Source organism: Poecilia latipinna, unplaced genomic scaffold (assembly GCF_001443285.1).
Source record: "Poecilia latipinna isolate Pla-1442-1.1 unplaced genomic scaffold, P_latipinna-1.0 Scaffold746, whole genome shotgun sequence".
NCBI lineage: Eukaryota > Metazoa > Chordata > Actinopteri > Cyprinodontiformes > Poeciliidae > Poecilia > Poecilia latipinna.
In genome coordinates, this window is record NW_015113362.1 from 241,327 (window position 1) to 252,793 (window position 11,467).

Consider the following 11,467-nt stretch of genomic DNA (forward strand, 5'->3'; position numbering starts at 1 on the left):
AAGAAAAAAAAACAAACTAATTACTAAAGATCTTGCAAAAGAAGTTGCTAGTGCTCATTAATTCAATGTGTTTTACAAACAAACAAAAAAAGCAACACAACACACACGTTTTTAATTGCGTTATTGGTGTCACAGTATTTATTATTATTTGGAAAAGTATAATGATCAGCTGAAAACAGTTGTAACAAGAGACGCCATGGCTAGCTCATAGTGACGTCAGAGGCAAGTCGAACTCTGTAAATAAACTCTGTTAAATGTACATAACTCTCTTGACAATGGGAACTTGTAAAAGCTGACTGAGCAAGTCAGACTTGTTTTGAAGGATTGTGTGGGGACATTTTTTCTCTGTCACGGCTGCATGGCTTGGGTTTTTAAAGCCATACCTTAAAAAAAAAAAAACCCTTAAAATGTTTTTTTCATGTGCGTTGTGTCAATGTTTCAAAGTAAATGCCCTAACAGTGAAAACCAAGCAAGTAATATGGGCACAAAACTCTTGTAACCACTGTCAGGGTTGACAATATCTGTTGAATTTCCAGGCATAAAACATTAAAGTTAACCTTCAATGTTTTTGGTGTACTCAAGTATTGTGGGATTAAATCACCTCTCGATTCCTAATGCCGCCCTGGGCATCTGCCTGCATGGCCACATGTTTGAGTATTTATTCTGTTACATTTTCAGCTGGATTTGCTATGAGTTCACTTGAGAACTATGAGAAAAAAAGGCTGTTTAATGATTAATGGGGGTAAATGTCACCATTTCTACAGCGTGAAAGGTCGCTGTTAAAGGTTGCTTCTTATTAAAACCAGGTTTCCACATAAACAGTGTGGTCATGTGATCTTTGTTCATTTTGACTTAAGGATGTCACCGACATCTCATTAATACCGCAAGAAATTATGTCAGCTTGTAAAAAAAAAACAAAAAAAAAAACACCACATACAATATGTCTTTAAGAAAAATCATAAGAATTTAGTGACAAAAAATATAAACTAATTATGATTTCTGGTTGACTAATGTTCAATGCATATGTCATTGTTTTGACTGCTTAGTCAACTATGTCCTGTGGGTTGTTTGCCATTCTGTTATTTCCACTGTTAATGGGTTTTTATCTATAATTTCATACATGTGGAGGTTGCAATTGTGCAGATCATCCTGGGCAGTTTAGGTCTGAGGCCAAGCAGAGCACAGGTTTCTCTAAAAGCAGTGCTCACAAGCATTAAACCATCAAAATGTTAGCAGGAGAGGGTAATTTGGAATGGAAACCACCCCAATGAGTTCTTTCTGTTGCCAGCACCATGCCAAGAAATCACATGAACTCTGTGTTTGAAAACTGTGCCGCATAGATAATTGGAAAGCTCTGACATTTTCTGGCCTACAGCAGTGAAAATAAGCTATAAACTGTACTGCAAAACAGTCACTTGCAAAACCCAGGCACTGGGCTGCATGTATCAGAATATAAAATATGTCATTTTTGGTAAAATTATAAGTTGAAAAAAATAAAATAAAATAAAATAGAACACAGCCATGCAGGTCCAACCTCTGCAGCTTGCACACTCTTTCCATGGAGTCAATATCAAATAACTACGCTGTGTAAATGTTTACTTTATGCCTGGGCTAACTCAATATTGGCAGCCTCATTTCCTTACTTCTGATTGCTGGTTTGGGCATAAAGTGGTTTGCACGCTGAAGTAAGCTGGACAAAAAATGCCCCGCATTAAAGTGCTAAAAATAATTCATCATGAATAGTCATACGTATATTTCACTTCAAAATGTCGTGCCGCATGACAGATTTATTCATATTTATACATCTGTAGCCGCAAAGAGATATAAAAGGAGCAGATAAGTGGCTAATTAAAAGGCACATATTGTGTTTACTGTGATTTATTAAGCTGCGTTTCTCATCTAGTACTCATGTTTGTGTCATATGGTTAGCTTAAGCTTTTCAGGTGTTTTTCTGTTCAAACAAATCTAGTCAAATGGGGGGACATTAAATGTTTCTTTATCTCATTCGACAGCAGAAACTGTGACTCATTAGATACCCTTGTGCTTCCAGGACTAGCACTAGGTTTTTTTTTGTGTTTTTTTTAAAGGTATTTGAAGAAATGTATGGATAAATTCTTCCACCGTCTCATCAAAATATCGATTCCTGTGTGTAAAATCCAGTTTGTTTTGTTTTCGATATGCATAATTTAACACAACAAACCCCAAACAAAACACTAAACACCAGCATAAATAAAAAGTCAGAGTTGCACAAAGTTTGAATATGTCAAGTTTAAATCAGTTCTTAGAGCGATGGGCCTGTCAGCAGAACTGTGAACTGTTCACAAACACCACTTTGTGAACAGTGTTAATAAATAATGGTGTGTTGATAATGGTTACCTGCTCTGGGATCCTCCACAAAAGATCTGAATGAAGATGATAAGGATTTGTATAGAGGCACTGAAAGAGTCATTTAAGAACTGGCTCTGACAAGATCCCAGGTTAAGTACTGAAACTATAGGATGTGATTGTCAGGGGGACTATAGTGGACCACAAATTCTGGAAAACCTTACCCAAAAGCTCTTGGACGTTGTTTTAAAATATGCCAATATTCACTCAAGAAAATGGGAAGGTGCACTGCTTCCATCACAACTGAGCTAAACAAAAGATTAAAAAGTTATTAAATCTTGATTTAACTCAATGCTTTTGAAGACAAGCTTCTGTGTATATCATTGGTTTTTAGCAGATAGTGTGTTCATTGGGCGAGGCTTTCAAATGATTTACCTTGTTGCTGTTCATCAGTTTGCCGCCATTATGAACCTGCAAGCTAATTTAGAAGCTGATAACTTTATCTTCTTTTCTTGTCAGCTCAGGAATAAAGACCTAAATCCAAACAGCCTGTTGCTTTCTGTGTTTATTATCCCAGCGGTTTTATGGCTCAAACATCAGCTGTGGTCATTATCTGCTCAGTGTGATGAGTGTTTCTCTGTCAGTGTAAACACTTTTTTCGTTCTACTAGGCCATTCACACTACTGTTGAAATAAACAGGGGAGAACAGAGTGTGCCAGCAGCTGATAAATACAACAGAAACTTATAGCCTTTATTCTTATCTAAAAAGCAACAACTTAAATCTTAACCGTCTACTGACCTTCCCCCTTGGTCTGCATGTGCACACACACACACACACACACACACACACACACACACACACACCTCTCATCTGATAGCCATCAGCTCAAAAACATACTCCATTGTCTCAGCTACGCGCTAATTACTTCAGGTCTCGACCTCGGGTTCAACAGAAGAGCCAAGGGAGGGCGGGGCAGAGCGAAGGGACTGTATGCAAGTATGTGTATGCTGAAAGATGACATGATGGGGTGGAGGTGTGGAGAAGCCTTTGCTGCTGCCAATCAATAATCAATCAATCAACCCAATCTGGGTTTGTCTAAACATCACAATGTAATGCATTAACTGTACTCTCACTAAAACTAGGAAAATCGAACACAAGTAGTAGAAGTAGTTCTAATCTAGAACAGACTTCCAGAAAACTGCAAAAATGCAAAAAAAAAAAAAAAAATTCTTGTTGCTTAAGCTTTATAACAAACTGTTACTTTGACTGGAAATCATAACATGTTCACTCTTTCACTCCGAAAGATCATGGGAAGATATTTTAAGGTTGTTGTTGTTTAAAGATGGCAGCAGTCTGCTTTGACCCTGCCTCAGTTGGATTAACCATTAGCTTCACCCCCTATAACCAGCTAACCTGTTTAAACTAAATGAAGAAACCAAGACAGGTATCTGCTACAAGTAACTCATTAACTTTGTGTAACCTTTTAAATTAACTTCACTTTAATGGTGTTAAATGTTCCTTTTTAAATAGCCTGCAGAGGCAGAGTGAAATAATGACTGTATTACTTCACGTCTCCAGTCTACCTCATTTGAAACTCAGGTATTGAGAGCATTTTAAAATCTGCTGAGTTCTCAAGTTCAATTTCATTCAGTCTACCACATTCTTTTAGATTTTCTAAACTGTACAAAACACTAGGAGAAAAAGCACAAATCAAGTCCCCTTCAGCCTCTCCAGCTTTACAAAATGCCCCGAGCATTTTCTCATCCAAGTCCACTTACGACACTGAAAAGCCAAAACAACACTCTTCAATGCAAGTTTCATGCTGTAAAAAAAAAAAGAAAAAAAAAAAAAAAAAGAGAGGCCTTCTCCCAGGTTGCCACAACCAAACAAAACCTGTCCCGTATGTGCATTCATTGCAATGCAAAGCAGACTTCCAATGCTTCAGCAACACTTAAGGTCCTACTTTCAATTACAATGTCAGGAACACTTAGAGCTGATGGGCCTATTGGAGAGGGGGAGTGGAGCCTGTGGTGAGCTTCCAGACTGCCCAAAAGGACAATTAGGGACTAAAATTTTAAAATAAAATCCTGCAAATTTTGGCATAGCTATAACGCATGCTAACCTAAAAATAGTTAAACCGCGCAGTTTGAATAACAGCTCTGGATACGTCATAATTTCCCTTTTGGAGAAGACAGAGAGGACAGTACGGCTGAATTTTACTTTACTCCTCGCCCCTCATTTTTAGTCCAAACTCTACATTTCCGAGGGGGTTTGGTGTCCTAATCGTTTACTATTGGTAGGGGGAGGAGTAAGGAAAGCACTTTGTTGTCCTTTAAAATGTAGCTTTTTAGGGGCCACTGGGAAACAAAGGGAAAGAGGCATTGCTTACACCCAAAGATGCAACTACTGACTCAATTACCATATTAAGTTGAACAAAAATCGCTGTGCTCAGATATTTTTTTTACTGTTTAAAATAAATGACCACAAGAAAAAACAATGTTTTTGTCATCTGATGTAATGCCCTGCTGAGAAATAAATGCAGTACGATTTCAGATACCAAAAATACCTGCAGTTAGGACTTACCAACAGTGCTGCTATGGATATATGATTCTGCGTCTTTCCTCTGTCTCTTTTATCTGCTCACATGCACATTGCTGCATGCTTACATAGCCATAACATATAGACTGGTGGCAGTCACACATAAACAAAAACTGATTAAACAGGCCAACACCCCTTAGAGAGGGCGCAGAATGAGGAGAAGATGAAAGCAGACCCCGTACTGCAATCTTTGCTTCAGTTGCATCCCTGCAGTGTGACGAGTGGAGCCCAGCGCTGGACGGTGAATGTCACTCTATCTGTTGCATTTGTATGATTTGTAACATTAGATAATTAAAGCCTGTTTTATACTTAACCAAATCTCATTATTTCTCACTGAGGGGTTTTGAACGAGTCCTGGAACTGCTAAACGGACCTGGGTGTTGCACCGAAGGGAAAATGGCTGCACTACATTTCAAGTACGTTTGAAGAGTAGTACTGCTAAGCTCAGCGATTTTAAAACAAATACATATGGAGCAGCTTATTGAAAATGAAGTGATATTGTTTCAGTTCGTTAAAGTCCAATGTCAGTGTTGTATGTAATTACCTGCTCAGTGTATAAAGCATTTTAATGAAAAGTTAAGTGGAGGTATGGTATGGTTAATAGAAAAGGTGTACAAACAACTCAGAGTGAGTACATTAGGAGCCAAAACACACAGATGTATCCAAGACAAGAGTTGCAAATGTTGGATTCTTCATGCTAAGGTATTCCTGAACCACTGACATCAAATGCTTCATACCAGGGTAAGGAGAAGGTTTATACTGTTGTAATATATTGTCAGATGAAAATACATTTTCCATTTCAGTTAAAAATCAATGTCCTCGAGTGCTATGGCGGGATGTTGAGAATACAGAGCACCTCATGATTCCTGATTTAATTTTCCAGCAGAACTTGGCACCTGTTCACTCTGATAATACAACCAACTAACTGCACATGATATCACAGTGTTTGATTGGCCAGCTAACTGGCCTCATATAAACCCTGTAGAGAAGCGGTGGACTATTATCAAGAGGAAGTCACAATGATTTTAATGACTAGAAATAAGCCGGTGAGATGAATAACTCTATATTAAATCTGCCAATTAAAAGTGTTTAGATTTTTTAGTGAATTAGGGAAACTTTTCAATGATATTTTATATTGTTGAGATGGACTTGCATGTTTCCAGTGACAACTGATGATGCATCCACTCCCTTTCAGTGAAATATTTGAACCACTACCTGAAATAAGAACCATGTGGCGGGGCTATGGGGTTTGAGTATCCCTAAGGCAGCGGTGCCCAAAGTCGGTTCTCGAGGGCCGGCATCCTGCACGTTTTAGTTCTCTCCCTGGTGGTAGTAACAACCTTTTCAGCATGTCAATGTTCTTCTTAGGCCTTCTAATGAGCCATCATTGGATCCAGGTGCAGAAAAAGAACTAAAACATGCAGGATGCCGGCCCTCGAGGACCGACTTTGGGCACCGCTGCCCTAAGGAGTGGGATCCTGACTGAGTGGAATGAAAAAATAAGATCAGGCTCATTCAAACTAGACAAAATAGGGAAAGAAAGGAGAGACTGGGGATATAGGAGGAGGCTGGCTGCAGATCCCGCCTTTCTGGCCGTGGGTTGGTCAGGAAAACCCAAATCCAGCGCTGTGATTGGACTGGTGTCCTCCGGACGGGTGAAACAGTCTCCCCTCATAGACACAAGAAAGTTTAGCACTGGACGCTTAAAGGCAGTGGGCGCAAACCAGGACCTGCAGCGCGTTCCTCTCTGACAAGAAGTTATCGCTGTAACAAATCGGGAATATACCAGACATGTAGAGGTATCTTCAAGCTGCGGGAAACCAACCAAATCCTCCAGGCGTAGCTCTGGCAATGCTTCGCCAACTATATTTTCTGGATATCTGACTGCGGAGAACGGCTCAGAGTGGGATGTTGTAACCTCAAAAGACGCACGGGACGACACGCGCCGCGCTCCTGCCGGACTAACCTTAAACCCATGTGCCTCGGTGCCCAAGGCGACCCGCCTTACCGGAGTCTGTGGAGATAATATTATTCACTCGGTCGGTTCTGGCATTGGTGGTGGTGGTGGTGGGGGTTTTTGTCAACATGCCCGGGACAATGAGGATGATGATGGTGTCGCTCGCGCTCCTCTTGGTCTGTCCGCTCTTCTTGGCCATTGATGCGTTCGGCGACGACGAGGAGGAGATGACCTGTGACCCAATCCGGATCAGCATGTGCCAGGGTCTGGGCTACAACGTCACCAAGATGCCCAACCTGGTGGGCAACGTGCTGCAGTCCGACGCCGAGCTGCAGCTGACCACGTTCACGCCGCTCATACAGTACGGCTGCTCCAGTCAGCTCAAGGTACGGGAACCAAGCGCGATAACGTATTAGTTAGAGTGAGATAAAGCGGAGCACGGAATGGGAACCATGCTCAAACTTTGGAGCAGCCGCCCTGGCTCTTAAAAAAGCCTGGCTCCTGCTGAAAGTGTGCTATATTTGTGTGTACGCAAAGGGAAACAGTGTGGTCCCAGAGCACATGACAGGGAGCCAGACCACTTGCAATAACTGCCTGTTCTGTGAGCGGCTCAGACTGATGGTGCCAGAAATAATCAGCATGTTATAGGTTGATTCCCAGGCAGTTAAACTAAGTGGAAGGGTCTCTTCCGCTGATTCTCTCCCTCCAATTTCTTTTTTCTTCGCCGAACTGTCATGTTAACTTCGCTGAAAATGCCCCCACTGTCTGTTGACATTCTGAGTTCATCCATGGCCCTCACAGCAGCAGCTGGATCTTCACTTATATACTGTACAGTCTTCTTGTTAACAATGGTGCCCTTAGTGTCTTAAGACAAATGCTGCTTGTTTGACTCATGCACCATGCAGGCAAAAAATAGTCTGGGCCCATAATTCATCTCTCAAATTGGGGAAAAATTAAGGATTGATTTATAGGTTTGTTTGGTTTTTTTTGTTTTTTGTTTTTTTTTTGGATGCACAATCAGCTTGATTATAGTTTTTTTTGTTTGTTTGTTTTTTAAATTAAAACCAGATCAACGTGTAAAACCAACAACGTCATTTCATTTTCACTGTATAAACACATAAACAAACCTTTGCTGTGCTTTTAAAATAAACGTTTACTCTTTGAAAAGTCTGACAAGGGAATATCTTATCTTCTAGTTCAGTTGGGTTCAAACCCCTCAATCAATGAATTCCAGCATGTTTTTCTCCTTTATGTGTCACAGTTCGTAGAAAAGAAAAATGCCTAAAATCAGAAGCAGAACATCAATCCGCAAAAACCCCAGAATTTGGTATTGGTCATGGAAAGGGTGATCAGTTTATTTCTAATGATAAGCTTGAGCAAAAATGCCACGTTTAGCACAGAAATGTATACCGTCATTTGTTCGCTGAAATTGCGAAGTGTAGTTTTAAACCAGGATTTAAAAAGTGATAGTATTGTCCATTTAGTTTGTTTCTTTTTGCTAATTATTTTTTTTTTCTCATAAGAGTCATTTTTTTTTCAGACATCAGACCAGTATTGCACAGAAACAGGTGTGGGAGGGGCAGTGTTTTGTTACTCTGAGCTCCATGGCTTTGGAGAAAACTGAAGTCATTCTGGCCCTTCCTTTGGAATAGTGTTAAAGTGGACAATAACCCAAAGGAACAGTTATGAAGGAAAATGTCATACCTTGAAATCAGTCAGGCTCACATGCCTGATGTATAGCAGGGTGAAAACTTTCCCTGCCTCTCTCCTGCCAAAGCGAGCACATCTAGACTTAAATATGAACCCCTTTCTTAGGTTTTGCAGTAAATTATTTGTATCTGCTGCCACGTGAGATTACCTGCAAAACGCATCTGGAACTGCTGCAATAATGCAGAGCCTCAAGATGCATGAACGAGAAGCAACTGCACCATAAAATCAACCTGTCCTCCTCCAGTTGTAAATTGTCCTGTAAGTTTAGCTGACACACACACACCCACGCACTCCCTCTCTCTTTCACACACACACACACACACACACACACAGAGAGAGATGAACACAGATACCACCACCACCCAAAGACTGAGGAAGAGGGGAGGGTGGAGAGAAACCGTATCGCCTAGCATTTGCTCTAATGGGAGGCTTCCTGACTGGTAACCCGAGCAGCTTTTAGCATTAACGTGGCAGCACTCGGGTTACAGACGGTCTGTGGAAAACACCCAGAAAGTGTTACATTACTGTCACCGGTTGAGCATGCATAGCCCACTGTGGGAAGGATCTCCAATTGTCTGTAAGCTTATACTTACAGACAGTTGTGCACATTTTTTGCAATTGAATTGAGTCTGCATACAGAGTTGTTCACAATTATGACATTTTATTGAAAACGTATAAGAGGAATTCAAATTCTGCTCAGCTTATAAATTAGAGGCTATTACAGATCACAAAACGCTACCAAATTAGGTATTTGAGTCATACTAGGATTTTTACAACGCATCTCGTTTTACATATTTTTACATCTGAAACACCTTTTTTATTTATTTTTTGTTGGGTTTTTTTCTGTTTGTTTTGTGTTTTTTGGAGGGGGTACTTACAAATAACTTTTTCCTGGCGTCAAGACTTAAAGATGTTTTTGGGAGATTTGTAATCTAAAAAAATTCAGCAGCAAAATTTCATTTCGCTTCATCAATTTGCCAAATGCCTGGAGGTGCTTGTTTATTACCTTCAGTTCAGGGGAGCTGAGTGAAGCATACTCTGGTATTCTATAAATTTTCATTTCATGACCATAGTCCAATTTTACACTCTGGCTGGCAGGAGCGTTCACAGTAGAGGCGTGAAATCGCTTAAAATGTCTGACTTCTGAGACACCAGAGTTACTCTTCTTTTGCATCACTATCTCCACAGTCGAATCTGGCAGCTTTGTGTCTTCATAAGCATATCTTAAGGATCTATTTTAAAGTTGGTGTTATTGGGTGATCCTCTTTTTTTTTTTTTTTTTTTTTTTTTTTCTTAAGAAGCTGCAATAGATTTACCTCAAACCACATTGCTGGGGTAGGTAATGGGGTTTCTTTAAAAATAGAGATTCTACCACTATAAAGGGTGTTTGAATGGTTCAGAAAATTGAGGTGAAAGCAAGAAGCAAATGCAATTTGATGAAAGAGCCATGTGGGAGAGCAGGGTGTTGCCAGCCTCTGCTTCTTATTCAGGCAATATAAACAGACTGAGCCCTGCAACATATTTTACTTGCTACCTCATGGATTAATTTAACTAACCAAACCAAGCATTAAAGCTGTTTTTAGTGTATCTTTCTGATTTAGTCATGTTAAATCAGTGTCATCTTTCTAGTAGAACCTTTTCTAACATATTTTTAAACCTCTGCTACTTTATTTTGCTGTGATTTGCCAAACAAGGCAATAATGTGTTTTTTTGGGGGGGTTTTTTTAGAACCTTGCAACCCATGCAGATAAGATGTTAAACAAATAACTTTTTCTTTTTCTTTACTTCTAGTTCTTCCTTTGCTCAGTTTATGTGCCCATGTGCACAGACAAGGTTCCCATCCCCATCGGGCCGTGTAAGAGCATGTGTTTGTCCGTCAAGAGAAAATGCCTCCCTGTTCTTCATGAGTTTGGCTTCATTTGGCCTGAGGTGAGTCGCATTGTCATGAGGAAAGCATGCATATTTTTTAATTAGAAAAAAAGAAACAGGGGGGGGGGGAACAAGTTTTCGGGGTTTCATAGATGCTGTTACAGCTGACTGCTTTTTCTCTTACAACAATTTCCCATGATGAGCTTAACACCAGCCGGTTGAAACAAGCAGAAGTATCGCCATCATTTTTTCCAACTGAGATCCCCAGTTTAAATATCGTTCTTCTAGGCTTCACATGCAGATGTTTTCCATAAAAACAAATTTTTCAAAAATGTCCTCAATGTGGAGATTTCTTGGGGGGGGAAAAAACATGCTACTTAGATACATTTTGTATACTTTACTGCAAAGTTAATTGGGGGAAAAAAATGTAATGGATGACATATTCCTCACTCGACACAGCATAAAAATCTGAAGGGTGAATGTTGAAAAGTCTTCACATAAAAATGTCTCTTGTTGCCTAAATGTTGTAAGAAAAGTTTTTATGGCTGACAAAGTAGGTTGAAGTTGGACAACACCATTCTGACAACAAAGTTAAACTTTCTGCATATTTTTTTCAGGGTCAAACTAAAAATAGTCGTAAAGAACTTGATGCCCAGTGATTGGAGGGTTAGAGACAAATTTTGAGAAATTATGATAGAATATAGATTAGGTTGAGGATTGATAACACCTAGTGAACAATGTCAAAGACAAAAGAAGCTAGTAATGTGGTAAAATCATGAGTTCTTAGTGCTCTTCTTTTTTTATACTGATGTGTTGTTTAATGTTAAAAATTAATGACACTGGCAATTACTTTTTTTTTTCAACCTAATATTGACTTTCTAATCTGATAACCTTGTAAAAGTGAGTGGGATACAGTGTTTTTTTTTTTTTTTTTTTTTTTTTTTTTTTTTTTATTTTTTTGCGGGGGTTTAAACGCCCCCCCTTCCCACCTTAAAAACCCCCCCCAC

At 39.7% G+C, this 11,467-nt stretch overlaps 1 protein-coding gene and 1 long non-coding RNA gene across 2 annotated transcripts in view; one reads left to right on the forward strand and one right to left on the reverse strand.

The window, feature by feature from the left end:
- Positions 1-7,012, reverse strand: part of LOC106955565 (uncharacterized) — a 28,497-nt gene extending 21,485 nt beyond the window's left edge. The window contains exon 1 of the long non-coding RNA XR_001426604.1: positions 6,933-7,012. This is a non-coding gene — a long non-coding RNA (uncharacterized LOC106955565). The remainder of the gene's footprint in view (positions 1-6,932) is intronic.
- Positions 6,408-11,467, forward strand: part of fzd4 (frizzled class receptor 4) — an 11,910-nt gene continuing 6,850 nt past the window's right edge. The window contains exons 1-2 of the mRNA XM_015045828.1: positions 6,408-7,267; positions 10,383-10,520. Of these exons, the coding sequence (XP_014901314.1) occupies positions 7,010-7,267; positions 10,383-10,520 (396 nt within the window). The 5' untranslated portion in view covers positions 6,408-7,009. The remainder of the gene's footprint in view (positions 7,268-10,382; positions 10,521-11,467) is intronic.